Consider the following 22538-nt stretch of genomic DNA (forward strand, 5'->3'; position numbering starts at 1 on the left):
AATGGGAAAGGAACTTTGGTTGTTAAAAGTTTGGTATTTTAGTGGTTTACTATAGCGCCCCCCCCCCCCCCCCCCATGTATAAAAGCAACTGATACCATTAATAAGAAGGGGCTAGAAGCATTTTATATGGTGAGCTACTGAGTGGCTTGGACAGGCATGCCCCATACTATCGTGGAGGACTTAATTCTTCTTGCTGCCACGGATATGGCTGAGACAATGCTGGGGAAAAAGGCACAAACTTTACAGACAATGCCTTCATCAAACAACACTGTCACGACGCATCAGTGACAAGGCAGGAGATATTTTGAAACAATTACTGCTTTGCATACAAGCCAGTGAATTATATGCATTACAGCTGGATGAGTCAACAGACGTGGCGGGCCTGGCACAGCTCCTGGTATATGTCCGTTACATTTATGGGGGATCAATTAAGGAAGACATCCTCTTCTGGAAACCAGGACAACAGGAGAGGATCTTTTTAAAGGCTTTGTGTCATCAAATGGACTCTGGTAGTCAAGATGTGTTGGTATCTGTACTGATGGCGCAAAAGCCATGACAGGGAGACAGAGTGGTAACGCACGTGCAAACAGTTGCTCTAGAGTCCACTTGGGTACACTGCAGCATCCACCGAGAGGCTCTTGCTGCCAAGGGAATGCCTGACCGCTTGAAAGGCATTTTGGACACTACAGTGAAAATGGTTAACTTTAAAGCATGGCCCCTGAACTCCCGCGTATTTTCCGCACTATGCAATGATATGAGCAGCGACTATGTAATACTTTTACAACATACAGAAGTGCGCTGGTTATCAAGAGGAAGTAGTATTGACACTTTTATTTAAATTAAGAGATGAGCTTAAAGTTCTTTACTAACCATAATTTTCACTTGTCTGACGATGAGTTTCTCACACAACTGGCTTATCTGGGTGATGTTTTTTCTCGCCTGAATGATCTGAATCTAGGATTACAGAGACTCTCTGCAACTATATTCAATGTGCAGGACCAAATTGAGGTGATGATTAAGAAGTTGGAGATCTTCTCTGTCTGCATTAACAAGGACAACACACAGGTCTTTTAATCATTGTATGATTTGTGTGCAAATGAACTCAAGCTTATGGACAATGTCAAATGTGATATAGCGAAGCACCTGAGTGAGTTGGGTGTGCAATTATGCAGGTACTTTTCTGAAACAGATGACACAAACAACTGGATTGGTTATCCCTTTCATGCCCTGCCTCCAGTCCACTTACCGATATCTGAACAAGAGAGCCTCATCGAAATTGTAACAAGCGGTTCAGTGAACATTGAATTTGCTCAGAAAGCCACTGCCAAATTTCTGGAATTTCCTGCCTTGGCAAATCGCGCTGACACTTATGCCCTTTGCAACCTATGCTCTTTGCAACCATGTACCTACAGTTGAAGTCGGAAGTTTACATTCACAAATTTCTTGTTAACAAACTATAGTTTTGGCAAGTCGGTTAGTACATCTACTTTGTGCATGACACAAGTAATTCTTCCAACAATTGTTTACAGACGGATTATTTCACTGTATCACAATTCCAGTGGGTCAGACGTTTACACACTTAGTACACTGTGCCTTTAAACAGCTTGGAAAATTCCAGAAAATGTCATGGCTTTAGAAGCTTCTGATCATCATTTGAGTCAACTGGAAGTGTACCTGTGGATGTATTTCAAGGCCTACCTTCAAACGTAGTGCCTCTGTGCTTCACATCATGGGAAAATCAAAGGAAATCAGCCAAGACCTCAGAAAGAATTTGTAGACCTCCACAAGTCTGGTTCATCCTTGGGAGCAATTTCCAAACGCCTGAAAGTACCACATTCATCTGTACAAACAATAGTGCGCAAGTATAAACACCATGGGATCACGCAGCCATCATACAACTCAGGAAGGAGATGCGTTCTGTCTCCTAGAGATGTACGTACTTTGGTACGAAAAGTGCATATCAATCCCAGAACAACAGCAAAGAACCTTGTGAAGATGCTGGAGGAAACGGGTACAAAAGCATCTATATCCACAGTAAAACGAGTCCTATATCGACATAACCGGAAGAAGCCACTGCTCCAAAACCACCATTAAAAAAAGCCAGACTACAGTTTGCAACTGCACATGGGGACAAAGATTGTACTTTTTGGAGAAATGTCCTCTGGTCTGATGAAACAAAAATAGAACTGTTTGGCCATAATGACCATCGTTATGTTTGGAGGAAAAAGGGGGAGGTTTGCAAGCCTGAAGAACACCATCCCAACCCTGAAGCACGGGGGTGGCAGCATCATGTTGTGGGGGTGCTGTGCTGCAGGGGGGACTGGTGCACTTCACAAAATAGACGGCATCATGAGGCAGGAACATTATGTGGATATATTGAAGCAACATCTCGAGACATCAGTCAGGAAGTTAAAGCTTGGTCGCAAATGGGTCTTCCAAATGGACAATGACCCCAAGCATACTTCCTAAGTTGTGGCAAAATGGCTTAAGGACAACAAAGCCAAGGTATTGAAGTGGCCATCACAAAGCCCTGACCTCAATCCTACATAAAATGTGTGGGCAGAACTGAAAGTGTGTGCGAGCAAGGAGGCCTACAATCCTGACTCAGTTACACCAGCTCTGTCAGGAGGAATGGGACAAAATTCACCCAACTTATTGTGGGACACTTGTGGAAGGCTACCAGACACGTTTGACCCAAGTTAATCAATTTTAAAGGCAAAGCTACCGAATACTAATTGAGTGTATGTAAACTTCTGACCCACTGGGAATGTGATGAAAGAAATCAAATATGAAATAAATCCTTCTCTCTACTATTATTCTGACATTTCACATTCTGAAAATAAAGTGGTGATCCTAACTGACCTAAGACAAGGGAATTTTTACTAGGATTAAATATCAGGAATTGTGAAAAACTGAGTTTAAATGTGTTAAGGTGTATGTAAACTTCCGACTTCGACTGTATATGTAAGATGGCTAAATAAAGAGAAAGTATTATTTGTGCCCTAAGAGCTCTGTCACTTTCCACAAGCCAGGTTGTGACAAACGCACACTCATTCTTATGTTTGATAAATGTATTGTGTGTGTGGCAGGCTTACAATGATGCAAAAAAACAACATTTGAGAGTGTGCTGACCCTGGTTCAAGGGGTATGCAGCTGGAGGTTGAATGTTTGAAGGGGTATGGGACTATAACTAGTTTGGGAACCACTGGCCTAGGCTATCATACACAATTGAGCACAGTAGCCAAGACTTAGTGTCCCATTCAACGCACAGAAACATATGAAAAAATTAAGTCATTACCTTGATGCTTTCTCTGTTTTATCTTCTAGACCCCATAATGGCTAAATTAAATCCTGTTATTAGAAATTTGGGAAATGTACATACAGTACCAGTCAAATGTTTGGGCACTTACTCATTCAATGGTTTTTCCTTATTTTTACAATTTTCTACATTGTAGAAGACAGCAAAACTACATCAAAATATATTTTATATTTGTGATTCTTCAAAGTAGCCACCCTTTGCCTTGATGACTGCTCGTGGCATTCTCTCAACCAGCTTCATGAGGTAGTCACCTGGAATGCATTTCAATTAAAAAGGTGTGCCTTGTTAATTTGTGGAATTTCTTTCCTTAATGTGTTTGAGTCAATCAGTTGTGTTGTAACAAGGTAGGGGTGGTACACATCAGATAGCTCTATTCGGAAAAATTCCATATTACGGCAAGAACAGCTCAAATAAGCAAAGAGAATGACAGTCCATCATTACTTTAAGACGTGAAGGCCAGTCAAGGCCAGTTTCTTCAAGTGCAGTCACAAAAACCATCAAGCGCTATGATGAAACTGGCTCTCAAGAGGATTCCCACAGGAAAGGAAGACCCAGAGTTACATCTGCTGTAGAGGATAAGTTCGTTTGAGTTACCAGCCTCAGAAATTGCAGCCCAAATAAATGCTTCACAGAGTTCAAGTAATAGACACATCTCAACATCAACTGTTCAGAGGAGACTGCGTGAATTAGGCCTTCATGGTCGCATTGCTGCAAAGAAACCATGATAAAGGACACCAATAATAAGAAGAGACTTGCTTGGGCCAAGAAACACGATCAATGGACATTAGGCCGATGGAAATCTGTCCTTTGGTCTGATGAGTCCAAATTTGAGATTTTTGGTTCCAACCACTGTGTCTTTGTGAGACGCAGAGTAGGTGAACGGATGATCTCTGCATGTGTGGTTCCCACCGTGAAGCATGGAGGAGGAGGTGTGATGGTTCTTTGCTGGTGACACTGTCTGTGATTTATTTTGAATTCAAGGCACACTTAACCTCTTGCCTCTACTTGGGACGCTTGCGTCCCAACTAGAGCTCTGGAAATGCAAATGCGCTACGCTAAATGCTAATAGTATTAGTTAAAACTCAAAAGTTCATTAAAATACACATGCAGGGTATCAAATTAAAGCTACACTCGTTGTGAATCCAGGCAACAAGTCAGATTTTTAAAATGCTTTTCGGCGACAGCATGAGAAGCTATTATCTGATAGCATGCACCAATACACTACAACAGAAAAGCACAGCAGGGGACGTAAACAAAATAATTAGCATTTCGGCGTTACACAAACCGCACAATAAAATAGAAAACAGTCATTACCTTTCACCATCTTCTTTGTTGGCACTCCTAGATGTCCCATAAACACTATTGGGTCTTTATTTCGATTAAATCGGGCCATATAAAGCCAAGATATCGTTATATGTAGACTGTGTGATAAACGGAAAAAAACAGCGATTTCACAACGTAACGTAATTTTTTAAAATTCAAAAAGTAGACGATAAACTTTCACAAAACACTTCGAAATAAGTTTGTAATGCTACTTTAGGTATTAGTAAACGTTAATAAGCGATAAAAATCATCCATAGGCGATGTCAAAATCATTAGCTGTCGTCTTGGAAAAAATTTCACGAGAGAGCTCTTCCGGAATGATCTGGGCGGAGACCGGAAGTAAGTGGTGCCCCTGTTTCGGTTCAACCAAGAATCAAAGAAGATTCAATTCACAAGACTCTAGACAACATGGGGATGCTGTGGGAGTTGAATGCTCGGTCTTATCTAATTCGGCTCACTGTTAACAATTGCTGGAAGTGGCGCAAGGATATTTATTTCCATTTTCTGTGATCAGGTTTTCCTGCGTTTTCCGATGTAACGCACGTTATGTAATAGCCACTGTCGTGATTTAACCAGTTTTAAAAACGTCCGAGGGTTTCCTATCCACACATTCTAACCATATGAACGTACTATATTCCTGGCATGAGTAGCAGGGCGCTGAAATGTTGCGCGATTTTTAACAAAATGTTCAAAAAAGTAGAGGGTCGACTGAAGAGGTTAACCAGCATGGCTACCACAGCATTCTGCAATGATCCCATCCCATCTGATTTGCGCTGTCATTTGTTTTTCAACATGACAATGACCAAACACACCTCCAGGCTGTGTAAGGGCTATTTGACCAAGAAGGAGAGTGACCTCCACAATCACCCAACCTCAACCCAATTGAGATGGTTTTGGATGAGTTGGACCGCAGAGTGAAGGGTAGCAGGGTAGCCTAGCGGTTAGAGCGTTGGACTAGTAACCGAAAGGTTGCAAGTTTGAATCCCCGAGCTGACAAGGTACAAATCTGTCGTTCTGTCCCTGAACAGGCAGTTTACCCACTGTTCCTAGGCTGTCATTGAAAATAAGAATTTGTTCTTAACTGACTTGCCTAGTAAAATAAAGGTAAAATAAAAAATAAAAAAAGCAGCCAACAAGTGCTCAGCATATAGGGGAACTCCAAGACTGTTGTAAAAGTATTCCAGGGTGAAGCTGGTTGAGAGAATGTCAAGAGTGTGCAAAGCTGTCAAGGCAAAGGGTGGCTACTTTGAAGAATCTCATATAATGGGTAGGTGTGTCCAAACTTTTGACTGGTACTGCACTTCTAAATACCTTTATGAGAGTAGAACAAGTGTTGTACCAAATCAATAAGGCTTTGTTAATGTATTGTGCATGTCTTGTTAAAAGGAGGTTTTGTAAAGAAATGTATAGCTTGACATGTTTTGAAAAGATTCACTCATGCACATTATTGCACTGAATATAGTCTCAAATATTTCTACATGACCTGTTTTGACAATGCTAATGCTAAACTGTAGTTAAGTAAATAAACCCCCAATCGGCTGCTGAGTCCAGGTCTGTATACTGACTGCTTTCTAAGCAATATGATGTAAATAACTTGAGATTATTTTGTAATGGGAACTTTCCCTTTCACATGTTACCCCTTCAGAACCATGAACAAGCAAAATACCTGTAAACCATGTGTTAACCTGCTGATTAAGTTATACATCTGACTATAATTTACCACTTCATGAAAATTGTCTATCAATGGTATAGTAAACATTATATTAATGGCTTTATGCTTTGTAAATGCATTAGTCAATTCTTTATTTGTAATACATTGTAATTCATGTACATTTATTGTAAAGTGTTACCCAGAGGGATTAACTGTTTTTTTAAGGGAATAATGTTGTAATAATCAGTGATCTGCTTAGATAAACTACATCATACCTCATCCCTTTCGATGACAGTCTCATGGTCCCCCATCACCTGCTGTAATACATGTGTGCACTGCCGATGACCCTCCTGCTCCCTCAGACTAGGACTAAGGTTCAGCTTTGCCTCTGTCAGACTCCTCCTGGCCTCCTCAGTCTCCTTGCTGATCTCCTCCTCAATCCTCCTCTCCCTTTCCTGTCTCTCCTGCCGCCGCTGTTCCTCCTCTCGCCGCTGCTGGTCCTTCTCCTTCTTTGCTTTTTGGGAAAAACGGAATCATCAATAATGTTTAATGCCAAAGCGAGAAGTCTTTGCCCACAAAAAGTAGGTCTATAGTCTAATAGGATGTTAAATCCAGCCTTAATTTAACATCCTAAAGCCTTCTTTTATTAATGCTCTAGGCAACAAATTCAGAGTAAAACATTTATCATTATTTTATCAAACTTGCAAGGACGTTATGTTCACTATTGCAAATGCAAGCCTATTGCTTCGGAGACACGATGTCAGGTCTAAAGAAAGTTAGCCAAATTTTGTCTGTCATTGCAATTATGTGATACTGAAACTAATCCATCAATTCACTAGCCAGTGGTTTGGAAGACCATATGCATCCATACACAGAGCGCATATACAGTGCCTTGTGAAAGTATTCGGCCCCCTTGAACTTTGCGACCTTTTGCCACATTTCAGGCTTCAAACATAAAGATATAAAACTGTATTTTTTTGTGAAGAATCAACAACAAGTGGGACACAATCATGAAGTGGAACGACATTTATTGGATATTTCAAACTTTTTTAACAAATCAAAAACTGAAAAATTGGGCGTGCAAAATTATTCAGCCCCTTTACTTTCAGTGCAGCAAACTCTCTCCAGAAGTTCAGTGAGGATCTCTGAATGATCCAATGTTGACCTAAATGACTAATGATGATAAATACAATCCACCTGTGTGTAATCAAGTCTCCGTATAAATGCACCTGCACTGTGATAGTCTCAGAGGTCCGTTAAAAGCGCAGAGAGCATCATGAAGAACAAGGAACACACCAGGCAGGTCCGAGATACTGTTGTGAAGAAGTTTAAAGCCGGATTTGGATACAGAAAAGATTTCCCAAGCTTTAAACATCCCAAGGAGCACTGTGCAAGCGATAATATTGAAATGGAAGGAGTATCAGACCACTGCAAATCTACCAAGACCTGGCCGTCCCTCTAAACTTTCAGCTCAAACAAGGAGAAGACTGATCAGAGATGCAGCCAAGAGGCCCATGATCACTCTGGATGAACTGCAGAGATCTACAGCTGAGGTGGGAGACTCTGTCCATAGGACAACAATCAGTCGTATATTGCACAAATCTGGCCTTTATGGAAGAGTGGCAAGAAGAAAGCCATTTCTTAAAGATATCCATAAAAAGTGTCGTTTAAAGTTTGCCACAAGCCACCTGGGAGACACACCAAACATGTGGAAGAAGGTGCTCTGGTCAGATGAAACCAAAATTGAACTTTTTGGCAACAATGCAAAACGTTATGTTTGGCGTAAAAGCAACACAGCTCATCAGCCTGAACACACCATCCCCACTGTCAAACATGGTGGTGGCAGCATCATGGTTTGGGCCTGCTTTTCTTCAGCAGAGACAGGGAAGATGGTTAAAATTGATGGGAAGATGGATGGAGCCAAATACAGGACCATTCTGGAAGAAAACCTGATGGAGTCTGCAAAAGACCTGAGACTGGGACGGAGATTTGTCTTCCAACAAGACAATGATTCAAAACATAAAGCAAAATCTACAATGGAATGGTTCAAAAATAAACATATCCAGGTGTTAGAATGGCCAAGTCAAAGTCCAGACCTGAATCCAATCGAGAATCTGTGGAAAGAACTGAAAACTGCTGTTCACAAATGCTCTCCATCCAACCTCACTGAGCTCGAGCTGTTTTGCAAGGAGGAATGGGGAAGAAATTCAGTCTCTCGATGTGCAAAACTGATAGAGACATACCCCAAGCGACTTACAGCTGTAATCGCAGCAAAAGGTGGCGCTACAAAGTATTAACTTAAGGGGGCTGAATAATTTTGCACGCCCAATTTTTCAGTTTTTGATTTGTTAAAAAAGTTTGAAATATCCAATAAATGTTGTTCCACTTCATGATTGTGTCCCACTTGTTGTTGATTCTTCAAAAAAAAAATACAGTTTTATATCTTTATGTTTGAAGCCTGAAATGTGGCAAAAGGTCACAAAGTTCAAGGGGGCCGAATACTTTCGCAAGGCACTGTATTTGGCTATGGAGCACATTTTGATTGGTCTGTGAGTGGTCAAGCCCTTGACATACCTATTATTCATTTGATTAATCTAAAGACAGCTTTACACTACCGCCAGAATTTGCACCGACAGATATTACCACGGAACTTTAACAATTATTTCTGAAGCGCTTAGATCAACAATTGCATTTGGGTTGTTAAAATAGAGCCCTGAAGGTTTAAAATAAAATAAAATACGACTTACCATAGTTGGGACATGTTTCAACTACAGAACGTGTGCTACAGTGCAGCTCAATGACAGAGCGGTCCAGGCTTTCTCTGATGGTGAACGTTGTGTGTTGATATCCAGAGTAGGGATATGAAAAAGAATTGTGTTGATGATCTCCATATTTCAGAATGAACATACAGAGTTTACCATTCCGATCTGGCCAATATTCTTTTTCCTCCCGAGCCTTCAGTGTGCCACTTTCCTGGAAAAGTAAAGAGGTCTTTATCAATACTATTTGTGGCTTTTGTATTTGTCATAATTTCTTTCTCTCTGTTGTTTTAGAGAGTGGTAAAGGGTGAGATGGAGAGGGGGTTGGGCGTATCTTTAGAATTTGTGGTTGTGTGTGTGTATTGTTTTCAGCTTCAGTATACTATCGCCAGACTTATGTGGATCTTCATAAATTTCAGCAGCAGCTAGATGCTATTAGCTGAACTAGGCCTAACTTCATCAGCTATACCTCTGACATTCCAAGGAGTCTACGTGGGCGCTGATGATATGTTTGAATGCTGTAAATGAAGAAAAACTAGGCTATATCACAATGGCAACCGCGATTACGCGGCCAAGTGTATGTGTGTGGGCGGTCATAATGATTGGGAAAAATTATATTACCAAAACATAAAAAGGAAGCTCAATGCAGCGTAAACCAGACCATTTTGTGCTCAAATTACCCTAGACCAGCAGTTCTCATACCTTTTGAGGTTGAGAGAGAGAATGAGAACTAATTCATCGCGGACTCCCTCATAATCAGAACACAACTAAATATTGTGCAAAATATACATGACACTGACATCATACTATGACATTGTTTTTGTTTGTTTGTGCATACATTTTACGACATCATCCCAGTTCACTTGTGTCAATCAAGTCACAAAATAGGTTTAGGCATGCCGCACAACAACACAAACACACATTATTATGTCAACAAGCAATCAGCCCTTATAGTACTTGTCAGGAGGAATTCAACCATCAACATCAATCATAGTTGCTCATCAAGGATAGGCCTACTAATTATCAAAGCACAACATTCTCAGTCGATCCGCACAACAATCAACCATCGTCATATAGTTTGTCCATCTCAATTATAATCAATAATATCATACAGTGGATGCCTAGGCCTATATGCATGCAATGCCTTGTTGCATTTAGTGCTCAAATCTCAGACCGCTGAACTGTTAGGTGGACAATTATTGTTTTAGGAAAGGAAAAACCAATAAAACAATAGGCTATATGGTTTTGAATATGCTACACATCAAACGGGTTCAGATCCGAACCACCACGGGACTGTTTTTTCGGGAGTTGTCTCCGTTTCAAAAAATAAAATAATAATTATGCATATCGGGTCGGGTGGGAAAGCCATGGGTCCAACCTTTTGGACAATGAAGATCTCTAATGTATAGATAAAAGCATATTAAAGCATTTGATGTCCCCCATAAAGCTTACACATTTTGAAGGTCTTCTACACCAAAGCACAAAGTAACTTAATTATTTCAACTATGCCTCAAATGAGATAAGAATAGACATCTCCCTCCCACACTATGCTTTGCACTGTGTTTGTGAAAGGGCTATGTGAATTCGGGGTCAGAAAATAAATACAGGTAAATATTTTACCTTCCTCTCTGTGTAAGATATCTTGGGAAAAGGGTCATAAACATGGGAACCGGAGTAGTGCCAGGTGTAAGGGGTCTCGTTCTTCAATATGATCTTACACCAGCTGGACCCCATGCTCAGGCTGTGGAGGACAAAGACAGATCAAATCAAACATGAAAGGAGTACTGAACTCAAAACTCGTTTTATATTTCTCATCATTCCACCATACGTACACTCTTACAAAAAAGGGTTCCAAAAGGGTTCTTTGGCTGTCCCCATAGGATAACCCTTTTTTGGAACCAAAATGGATTCTTGAATGGGTTCTTGGCTATTGGGACAGCCAAAGAACCCTTTTAGAGAGCACCTTGTATGGTCACAAAATATCAATATTTGGTGCATTAAAGCCTCAAATATCCAATAAGTTTATATTTACTTCCTGGAAAAGTGATTTGATGATGCAAAACAAACTCACCTCACAAAATATCCACTTCGATGTAAATCATACTCTGAGGTGATGCTGAGATGAAAAATAAAAAGTTGTTAAGTCAAAATCATCACCAATGTTCTTTCACGCTGTTATGGGAGCACAGCGTGATGACTCAATCACAATTTATGACATTGTTTGGATGACTGACTATCTGTGGCAATCTCGAGGAAGTCCTGGGGTCACTGACACCAGGAGAGGTGTGAAGATAACTTTTTTTTATTGAGGAAATTAATGTTACCGTGTGAATTAAATGTTTGGATTATTTCAAGAGTTCATAAAGAGCTACAAATGTATATATGTTTTATTGTACTGTAAAGTGCTATGGATTTATTGTTACAGTGGTTCTTCCTGTAAAAGTTGTATCATACTGCAACACACCTTGCGGGCTGCCATATCATTCTACGGCATATTTAATTGTCAGCCATCATACCATTAATGCTAGTTAGCATTGGCTGTACTAGAGAATTTAAACCCTTTTTTTCTAATAACATAGTATATGAGATTGATTTTAAGAAATGTTGCTTAATTTTTGTATTTTTATTTTAAAAACTGTATACGCCTTTTTTCTCCCCAATTTCATGCAACTCCCGTACAGACTTGGGAGAGGTGAAGGCCGAGAGCCATGCGTCCTCCGAAACACAACCCAGCTAAGCCGCACTGCTTCTTGACATAATGCCCGCTTCACCCGGAAGCCAGCCGCACAATGTGTCAGAGTAAACACCATACACCTGGCGACCATATCAGCGTGCATTGCGCCTGGCCTGCCACAGGAGTCGCTAAACCCTCCCCTAACCATGACGATGCTGGGCCAATTATGGGCCGCTACATGGGTATCCCGGTCACGGCCGGCTGCGACAGAGCCTGGACTCGAACCAGGATCTCTAGTGGCACAGCGATACAGTGCCTTAGACCACTGTGCCACTCCGGAGGCCCTAGCTTAATTAATTTGCTTAATATTATGGTGTTTCTATTCAAAGAAAAACAAAAACTGAAAATATGGCGCTGTACATCGTGACTGGTCGGGAGTAGGCTACAGTACCAAGAGCATAACAATTCCACACCATAATTGTAGTCTAACCAATACCCAAACGGAGATAGAAAAAATAAAAATCAAGACCATTGATTTATCAAGACCAGTCCCCATGCTTGTCTCAGAGCAGCGTGAAACGGTGGTGAAATAGTTGACCATACGCAGGTAGGCTATTGCTTCAAATCCTATTGCTTCTAACTTCAATTATTTGTGACACTGTGACATTTAAAGCATATTGAACACACACAATTCTTAAAACTCTAATGCTTTATTATTTAATATTTTCTGCCCTCCGAATTCATATTCATTATATAAATAGGCCCATGTGCACCTTGATATTGGGGGTGGCCGTGCCTAACGGGGAAAGAGGGAATGGATCCGCTCGGGCGCAACCCAGGCGACCATGGAGATGCGGGGAGCCGAGCTTGGTCTAGAGCCGAAGCCACCCTCCCGGCCCAGAACCCCGCGCAGAGGGAAGGGAGAAGTAAAATATAGGTTAAATAAAAATTAAATAAGACCTACAACACCTCGCCTACGGTAGGCCTACAGTATATCTAAAAAATAAGGGACATTTTTCGATGGGGCAAATCGGATCTGTGAGAATATTGTGAGCAATTTATGTTATTCTTCAATAATACAAATTCCAAAGCACATCAGGTGGAGAAAAAATAGATGTTATGTTAAAGATGTCAAGATGTTATGCTGGGAGGTAGATGTTCAGTCTCCCCTGTCCTCAGCTTTTCAACCCGAACAGAGGAACAGGATGCCATTTATAACCCCCCACCCTAGCCTGGGGTTGACCAATCAGAAGTCCTTGCAGGACAACTGAGCCAATGACCAAATAACAGGTATCTTGCCCCTGACTCAATGTACAGAACGTAGCACACGTAGCTCTGAGTTCAAGACTGACATCCCACAGATCCTAAACAGATGTTGAACTGAAAACCAAACTCCTATTGATCGTTAATCCTAGTCCTCTCGGCCTCACATCCTCTGCGTTGTGTAATTAACTTCAAAATATTCTTACAATATCTAAGGGGCTTTTATATAATTATAATGCATGGTTAATAATAATAATAATCGCTTTGTTTAAAAGATAAAGATATTTGAGATTTCATTTTCAAATAACTGAAGGTGAACGATTTGCAAACTGAGTAATAGCCAAAATAATATTTATAAAAACCAAAATAGTTATTTCTGTTTTTAGAAGGCGAGAAACCAAAAGCCCACCATGCCTATTTTTTTGACAAGGACATCCCGGCCAGCCAAACCCTCCCCTAACCCAGACAACGCTGGGACAATTGTTCATCACCTCATGGGTCTCCCGGTCGCGGCCGGCACGGGTATTGAACTAGGATCTGTAGCAATGCCAGTGTCTTAGACCGTTGCGCCACTCGGGAGGCCCCATCCACAAATGATCAAAATACAGATGTATTTACAAAATGTTTTTGGGACCACATCGTGGTCTATTGTCCTGCTAATAGCCCTTGTGAAAAACAAGTGTCAACTATAACTATGCACATTATCAACAAATAACACACTAACATTAATTATTGAACCGTTCATGTGAACAAACCAACCGTCACGTTCATGCAATCTAACTTCAAATTCTTAAAAAAATAAAAATACTATAGAAATGTGCATACATTAGCACAATACAACTCACGAACAGTACCTCTAGAACCATTCAAGCTAGATACAGCAAACCAACTTTCACATGTACAGGCTATCCAAACTTCTCTACCTGCTTTTTCAACTATAACCAGTCACCACTAGATTGGAGGACCAAAAAAAGCTGATACCGATTAATCGGACGATATTCTTTTTTTTCTTTTTTCTTTTTTTTGTAATAGTGACAATTACAACAATACTGAATGAACACTTATTTTAACTTAATATAATCAATAAAAATCTATTTAGCCTCAAATAAATAATGAAACATGTTCAATTTGGTTTAAATAATGCAAAAACAAAGTGAAAAGTTGAGGTAAAAGTGCAATATGTGCCATGAAAAAAGCTAATGTTTGAGTTCCTTGCTCAGAACATGAGAACATATAAAAGTTGGTGGTTCCTTTTATCATGAGACTTCAATATTCCAAGGTAAGAGGTTTTAGGTTGTAGTTAATATAGTATTTATAGGACTATTTCTCTCTATACCATTTGTATTTAATATACCTTTGACTATTGGATGTTCTTATTGGCACTATAGTAGTATTAGTAGTATAGTAGTATTGCCACTATAGTATTGTAACAAGAACCAGGAACACTCCACAATAGTGTGAGGCTATTTTCCTGACACCACACTCCGAGAGCCCTCACCTCCTCCCTGTAGGCCGTCTCATCGTTGTTGGTAATCAATAGAGGTCGACCGATTAATCGGAATGGGCGATTAATTAGGGCCAATTTCAAGTTTTCATAACAATCGGAAACCAATTTTGTTTTTACACCTTTATTTAACTAGGCAAGCGAGTTAAGAACACATTCTTATTTTCAATGACGGCCTAGGAACGGTGGATTAACTGCCTCGTTCAGAGTCAGAACTACAGATTTTCACCTTGTCAGCTCGGGGGATCCAATCTTGCAACCTTACAGTTAACTAGTCCAACGCTATAACCACCTGCCTCTCGTTGCACTCCACAAGGACTGACTGCCTGTTACGTGAATGCAGTAAGCTAAGGTAAGTTGCTAGCTAGCATTAAACTTACCTTATAAAAAACAATCAATCGTAATCACTAGTTAACTACACATGATTGATGATATTACTAGTTTATCTAATGTGTCCTGCGTTGCATATAATCTGAATGAGCATGTATCTGACTGAGCGGTGGTAGGCAGGGAGGAGCAAGGAGAGGGACGTAAGCTATACTGTTACACTGGCAATACTATAGTGCCTATAAGAACATACAATAGTCAAAGGTTAATGAAATACAAATGGTATAGAGGGAAATAGTCCTATAATTCCTATAATAACTACAACCTAAAACTTATTACCTGGGAATATTGAAGACTCATGTTAATATGTTCTCATATGTTTTCATGTTCTGAGCAAGGAACTGAAACGTTAGCTTTCTTACATGGCACATATTGCACTTTTACTTTCTTCTCCAACACTTTGTTTTTGCATTATTTTAACCAAATTGAACATGTTTCATTATTTATTTGAGACTAAATTGATTTTATTGATGTATGATATTAAGTTAAAATAAGTGTTAATTCAGTATTGTTGTAATTGTCATTATTACAAATACATAAAAACGTTTTTTGTAATAAAAAAAAAATGATAATAATTCAAAAATATATGTTAAATTTTTTTTTTTTTAAATCGGCCGATTTAATTGGTATCTGCTTTTTTGGTCCTCCAATAATAGGCATCGGCGTTGAAAAATCATAATCGGTCGACCTCTAGTAATCAAGCCTACCACTGTAGTGTCGTCTGCAAACTTGATGATTGTGTTGGAGGCGTGCAAGGCCACACAGTCGTGGGTGAACAGGGAGTACAGGATCACCGAGTGCTGAAGCGCACAGCACGTACCAATCATCTGTTCTCGGTTGCAACACTTACTACCGAGTTCCAAACTGCCTCTGGAAGCAACTTCAGCACAAGAACTGTTCGTTGGGAGCTTCATGAAATGAGTTTCCATGGCCGAGCAACCGCACACAAGCCTAAGATCACCATGCGCAATGACAAGCAGGCTGGAGCAATGGAAACACGTTCTCTGGAGTGATGAATCAAGGTTTGGCGGATGCCAGGAGAACGCTACCTGCCCGAATGCATAGTGCCAACTGTAAAGTTTGGTGGAGGAGGAATAATGGTCTGGGGCTGTTTTTCATGATTCGGGCTAGGCCCCTTAGTTCCAGTGAAGCTGAATATTAACGCTATAGCATACAATGACATTCTAGACAATTCTGTGCCTCCAACTTTTTGGCAACAGTTTGAGGAAGGCCCTTTCCTGTTTCAGCATGACAGTGCCCACTTGACCAAAGCGAGGTCCATACAGAAATGGTTTGTCGAGATCGGTGTGGAATAACTTGACTGGTCTGCACAGAGCCCTGACCTCAACCCCAACGAACACCTTTGGGATGAATTGGAACGTCGACTGCGAGCCAGGCCTAATCTCCCAATTATCAGTGCCCGACCTCAGTAATGCTCTTGTGGCTAAATGGAAGCAAGTCCCGCAGCAATGTTTCAACATCTAGTGGAAAGCCTTCCCAAAAGAGTGGGATAGCAGCAAAGGGGGGACCAACTCCATAATAATGTCCATAACTTTGGAATGAGATGTTTGACGAGCAGGTGTGCACCTACTTTTGGCCAGGTAGTGTATGTCTCTACCCTGTGAACATTCCCAAGTTGGTTTGAGGTGTCTAGGTCACATGGTCAAGGAGCTATTGAGTTAAAGGATTTTTTATATATACAGTGAACTCGGAAAGTATTCAGACCTCAACTTTTTCCACATTTTGTTACGTTAGTCTTATTCTAAAATGTATTTAAGTTTTTTTCCATCAATCTACACACAATACCCCATAATGACAAAGCAAAAACAGTTTTTTTATGTTTGCTAATTTATTAAACATATAAAACAGAAATACCTTATTTACATAAGTAATCAGACCCTTTGCTATTGAGCTCAGGTGCATCCTGTTTCCATTGAGTCCACCTGTGGTAAATTCAATTGATTGGACATGACTTGGAAAGGCACACACCAGTCTATGTAAGGTCGCACAGTTGACAGTGCAAGTCAGAGCAAAAACCAAGCCACATTTTATTTTTTTTAATCCATTTTAGAATAAGGCTATAACGTAACAAAATGTGGAAAAAGTCAACAGTCCGAATGCACTGTATATTTAGAACCAAATACATTTGGACTTTTACTCAAGTAGTATTTTACTGGGTGACTTTCACTTTTACCTGAGTAACTTTCTATTAAGGTATCTCTCTATACGTTTACTCAAGTATGACAATTGGGTACTTTTTTTTCCATTCTGAAGTTTCGTTTTTGCACACCAGTTTCAAACAATATATAGAATATTTGTGGTTACGAAAAATATTTATACACAATGACTGCTTGTTTTGTCACAAACTGATATTAGGCGAGCTATTCGAATTTTAGCAACCATAGTGTATCTTTAAGTTACCATATGTCTTTATTATGTAACCATCCCAAATGTAATATACTTTTGAGTGTACTGAATAAGTTTACTATATGTCTAGTCTATGAGACTAGGCTGACTTCACGGGACAGATATTGTTATCCGGTTTTGTTATAAAACAAAGGTGTGGTTGAAATTATTCTGCCACTGTGTCTTATTTTCTACAAATTCTACAGAGCACACATTCACTCCATCTAACATCGAATACCTTTTTAAGGAGAGTAGGCCTATTATAACACTATGTCCACATAACGATATCATCAACTATATGAATATACACAACAATCGTCGTCTTACCGTTTCTCTTGCTCAACAGAAGCAGCGTCTATGAATATTCGGTCGTCGAAAGACTTACTTTCGTTTTCTCAACTTATTTACATATCCGGCTATTCCTCCTGGGTAGATGCGTAGTGCGGGATCCTTGGGTCGACCCTACCCCAAGTGGAGTGTATTCATGGTTGTCAAATAACCAATAAAAAAGAAGCATATAAAATAATATAACTTTTGCTTCTGTTTTTCATGATTGTTCTTCAATTCGCAAGTGGCTGAATGTACTTTATCTCACCGGAGAAAGCATCAGAGTGAGCGAAACAGCACCGCTCTGTCTCAGTACAGTATGTGTAACCCATCTATCTGATACTGTCTGGTCAAAAAGAATGCAAGGAAAGGCGCGAGCATGTTGATCCAAAAATGATAAAAGAATAGCTAATCAGTGTTGAGCTAAACCAAAGATTATGGATATACTGACAAGACACTTGTTTCTCCGCCCTAACAATGTGAGTCCTTGCCCACAAAGCAGCACTGCGGGCATTCAAGCTCCCACCTATCCTTTCTTTGGCTTGGTGAATCCGACGGAACATTGAAAGTGATGTATTTACCTTCCGAGTCACTGTCAAGAACAGACCCATTACAAGAAGAGCTATTCTCTCAACTGTCAGCTCTATTTATGATTCATTAGGTTTCCTCGCCCTATTCGTATTAAAGGCAAAGCAAATTCTTCAAGAGCTCTGCAAGCTAAAGTGTGGATGGGACCAAGTCATCCCTGAAGAACATTCTATTTCATGGAAGAGATGGCTCTCAGAGCTGGACCAGCTGTATGGTGTATGATGCCAAAACCGCACAGCTGCATAACTTCGGTGACGCAAGTGAACAAGATTATGGCACAGCAAGCTACCTTAGGTTCACAAACGATATGGAAAAGGTCCACATCGCATTCCTACTGGTGAAATCAAGGGTGACTCCACTCTAGCAGATGACGATCCCCAGACTGGTACTTGACAAGTTCAAACTGACGTTTGGAAAAGAAAGTCTGTCTGTGGATGACCTAGATGAAGCAGAAAAGGTCATCATTCGATTTGATTAATGACAGCACTTTAAACAATAAATTGCACTAGTTGTGAAAGGAAAACAATGTGCCAAGAGAAGCGGCGCACTTCAGTCTCCACTCATAACTTCAGTACTGGTGACCTTGTTGTCATCATCGATGACACCGCCCCAAGGAACTCTTGGCTAATGGGGCGTGTGGTGGAGGCATTGCCAGGGGCCAAAGATCTTGCCGGGAGCGGTTAAGACCAAGACCAATATCTTACAGAGACCTATCAATAAACTTTGTCTGCTCCTTGAGGCGGCTGAGTGAGACACACATACATACACACATAAACTCAGGAAAAAAAGAAATGTCCTCTCACTGTCAACTGCGTTTATTTTCAGCAAACTTAACATGTGTAAATATTTGTATGAACATAAGATTCAACAACTGAGCCATAAACTGAACAAGTTCCACAGACATGTGACTAACAGAAATTGAATAATGTGTCCCTGAACAAAGGGGGATCAAAACTTACAGTCAGTATCTGGTGTGGCCACCAGCTGCATTAAATACTACAGTGCATCTCTTCCTCATTAACTGAACCAGATTTGCCAGTTATTGCTGTGAGATGTTACCCCACTCTTCCACCAAGGTACCTGCAATTTCCTGGATTTCTGGGTGGAATGGCCCTAGCCCTCACCCTCCTATTCAACAGGTCCCAGACGTGCTCAATGCGATTGAGATCCGGGCTCTTCACTGGCCATGGCAGAACACTGACATTCCTGTCTTGTAGAAAATCACGCACAGAATGAGCAGTATGGCTGGTAGCATTGTCATGCTGGAGGGTCATGTCAGGATGAGCCTGCAGGAAGGGTACCACATGACGGAGGACAGGGTTGAGATTGCCTGCAATGACACCAAGCTCAGTCCGATGATGCTGTGAATCACCGCACCAGGACCATGACAGACCCTCCACCTCCAAATCAATCCCGCTCCAGAGTACAGGCCTCAGTGTAACGCTCATTCCTTCGATGATAAACGTGAATCCGACCATCACCCCTGGTGAGACAAAACCCTGACTCGTCAGTGAAGAGCACTTTTTGCCAGTCCTGTCTGGTCCAGCGACGGTGGGTTTGTCTGTGCCTTACCAACAGGCCTACAAGCCCTCAGTCCAGCCTCTCTCCTCCTATTGCGGACAGTCTGAGCACTGATGGAGAGATTGTTCCTGGTGTAACTCGGGAAGTTGTTGTTGCCATCCTGTACCTATCCCGCAGGTGTGATGTTCGGATGTACGGATCCTGTGCAGGTGTTGTTACACGTGGTCTGCCACTGCGAGGACGATCAGCTGTCCGTCCTGTCTCCCTGCAGCGCTGTCTTAGGCGTCTCACAGTACGGACATTGCAATTTATTGCCCTGGCCACATCTGCAGTCCTCATGCCTCCTTGCAGCATGCCTAAGGCACGTATGAGCAGGGACCCTGGGCATCTTTCTTTTGGTGTTTTTCAGAGTCAGTAGAAAGGCCTCTTTAGTGTCCTAAGTTTTCATAACTGTGACCTTAATTGCCTACTGTCTGTAAGCTGTTAGTGTCTTAACGACCGTCCCACAGGTGGATGTTCATGAATTGTTTATGGTTCATTGAACAAGCATGGGAAACAGTGTTTAAACCCTTTACAATGAAGATCTGTGAAGTTATTTGGATTTTATGAATTGTCTTTGAAAGACAGGGTAATGAAAAAGGGACATTACTTTTTTTGCTGAGTTTATGTATGTCGTGATGCTAATAGCATTTACTCTATTACTGTGTAACTCCGGTAGGGCAACATCTGAAAAATAGCGCACTTGGTAGTGTATACCGGTGCTGTAAGCTGTTAGTGTCTTAACAACCATTGAACAGGTGCATGTTCATTAATTGTTTATGGTTCATTGAACAAGCATGGGAACCTGTGTTTAAACCCTTTACAATGAAGTTATCTTTGAAAGACAGGGTCCTGAAAAAGGGATGTTTCTTTTTTTGCTGAGTTTAGTTGACTCATTTAAAATGTTTGTGGTTTATTTTTTACCAAAATACAGTACTACAAATATTGCATTATTTGTGTAGTACAGGCCTGGCTACATTACATTCCCATCGTTGAATACATTATTGATGACTGACCTTTAGTGTCAAGCCCTGATCTGTTTCACCTGTCCTTGTGCTTTTCTCCACCCCCTCCAGGTGTCGCCCATCTTCCCCATTATCGCCTGTGTATTTATACCTGTGTTTTCTGTCTGTCTGTTGCCAGTTCGTCTTGTTTGTTCAAATCTACCAGCGTTTTGGCTCTGCACCTGATTTACCCTAGTCTCTCGCGCCCTCCTGGTTTTTGACCTTTGCCTGACCCTGTACCCGCCTGCCTGACCACTGCCTGTTCCTGAGTCTGCCTGCCGTCCTGTACCTTTGCGCCACCTCTGGGTTACCAACCTCTGCTTGACCTGAGCCTGCCTGTCATCCTGTACCTTGGCCTCTGCTCTGGATTATCAACCCCTGTCTGCCTTGACCTTTCAATTGCTTGCTCCTGTGGTTACAATAAACATTGCTACTTCAAACCGTCTGCACTTGGGTCTTACCTTGATTCCTGATATTTAGAAGCAAGATAATATACACAGTGAGTAGATATCAGGTAGATCCCAGTGGAAAGTCAGATGTTTTAGGTTGACACATTTGAGTTAAAATCCCTCAATAGAAACCTATTTAGGAACCACTTCAAAATGTATGACAGCCTCCACTGAAAAGACTAAGGGGCGGTTTCCTGGACACAGATTAAGCCCATGTTGCACATAGGGATGTGTGAAACTTACTCCTTAGCCTGAAGTGTCCCCACTTGCCCCACCGAACAGCTAATGTACACTCAGATCATGCATGTTGTAAGCAATTTACCACACGTTACAATGATTTTACTGCCAGCTACGGTATATAGGCTATACAGTAAACAGTCTAGTCAAAAAATGAAAAGTAGATTGCCTACATAGAGTAACCTGCTGTAAACTGTAAGAAACATACCTTTCCCTGTCAGCAGTGTAAACGTATGAGTCTGTGGATACCTACACCTCCGCAGGCATCCTATTTCCTTCGAAGGTGCACTATTTTTTTCACTCTGAGCCACTCTGCTTTCCTCATTAGATGTTACACTGCCGTGCATCCCAAGTATTTTTGGAGTACACAGTGTGTGGAATGGTGCGACACATTTAGAGTTTCAGGACAGCACAAACCTCATGTCCACTGTGATTCACAGTAAATGTTTTGTATCCTAGCAACAACACCCAAGAAGTGCTCTGATCATGCCTGTAGGCATCCGTGCAACACAGTGGAGAGGGCTTACTTCCTATGAACTGATGAGCAAATGTTTACATGCAATCAAATGTTGTCTTTTATTGATTCACACAAGCCCACGTTGGTGCATCACAAAGAGAACGGTGTTTCCAATCGCCTGAGGATATGTTTACTAGAATCCAGGAGAAATGGATCCTATTCAGAAGATTAATCCAATCAGGCAAATGGTGATTGAATGGTTCTTTTAGACATGAGTAGCTGTGTGTCCCTATATACCAGGACATTGTTGTTGATTGTGTCTTGATTGCTATATTCCCTCCAGCTGTCACATGGAATAGTATTTTCCATGCAGTTCTAATGCTATTTAGATTGATCATACATGACTGCTATTCAGTTGCAGCTGGGATGTCTGTCACAGGGTGAGCTCAAGTTTTCCTCCATCCAATCTCTTAAATGTTCATGGTTGAGGGAACTCTTCTCAATACATAAGGCAATACCAGTAGGCATCAACTTTTTTGACCAAGTTTTTATTTTTATTTCATTTTTTTGGTCGGGGGGTACAGGTATGGGCTGCACTTCAAAAGAAAAACAAAAGTATAAACAGGAAA

At 41.0% G+C, this 22538-nt stretch overlaps 1 protein-coding gene across 4 annotated transcripts in view; it reads right to left on the reverse strand.

The window, feature by feature from the left end:
• Positions 1 to 21786, reverse strand: part of LOC115130877 (uncharacterized) — a 47137-nt gene extending 25351 nt beyond the window's left edge. For 2 of the 4 annotated variants that reach the window (XM_065019820.1, XM_029662430.2), the window contains exons 1-5: positions 17615 to 17717; positions 11125 to 11169; positions 10674 to 10794; positions 9042 to 9267; positions 6570 to 6808 (exon numbers count right to left, since the gene is read on the reverse strand). In XM_065019820.1, the coding sequence (XP_064875892.1) occupies positions 6570 to 6808; positions 9042 to 9267; positions 10674 to 10787 (579 nt within the window). In that variant the 5' untranslated portion in view covers positions 10788 to 10794; positions 11125 to 11169; positions 17615 to 17717. Of the gene's footprint in view, positions 1 to 6569; positions 6809 to 9041; positions 9268 to 10673; positions 10795 to 11124; positions 11170 to 17614; positions 17718 to 21660 lie in introns of those variants that run through there. The other 2 variants (XM_029662431.2, XM_029662432.2) reach the window with 2 other exon arrangements.
• Between the last annotated feature and the right edge of the window lie 752 nt (positions 21787 to 22538).

Source organism: Oncorhynchus nerka, linkage group LG6 (genome assembly GCF_034236695.1).
Source record: "Oncorhynchus nerka isolate Pitt River linkage group LG6, Oner_Uvic_2.0, whole genome shotgun sequence".
In the NCBI taxonomy this organism is placed as follows: domain Eukaryota; kingdom Metazoa; phylum Chordata; class Actinopteri; order Salmoniformes; family Salmonidae; genus Oncorhynchus; species Oncorhynchus nerka.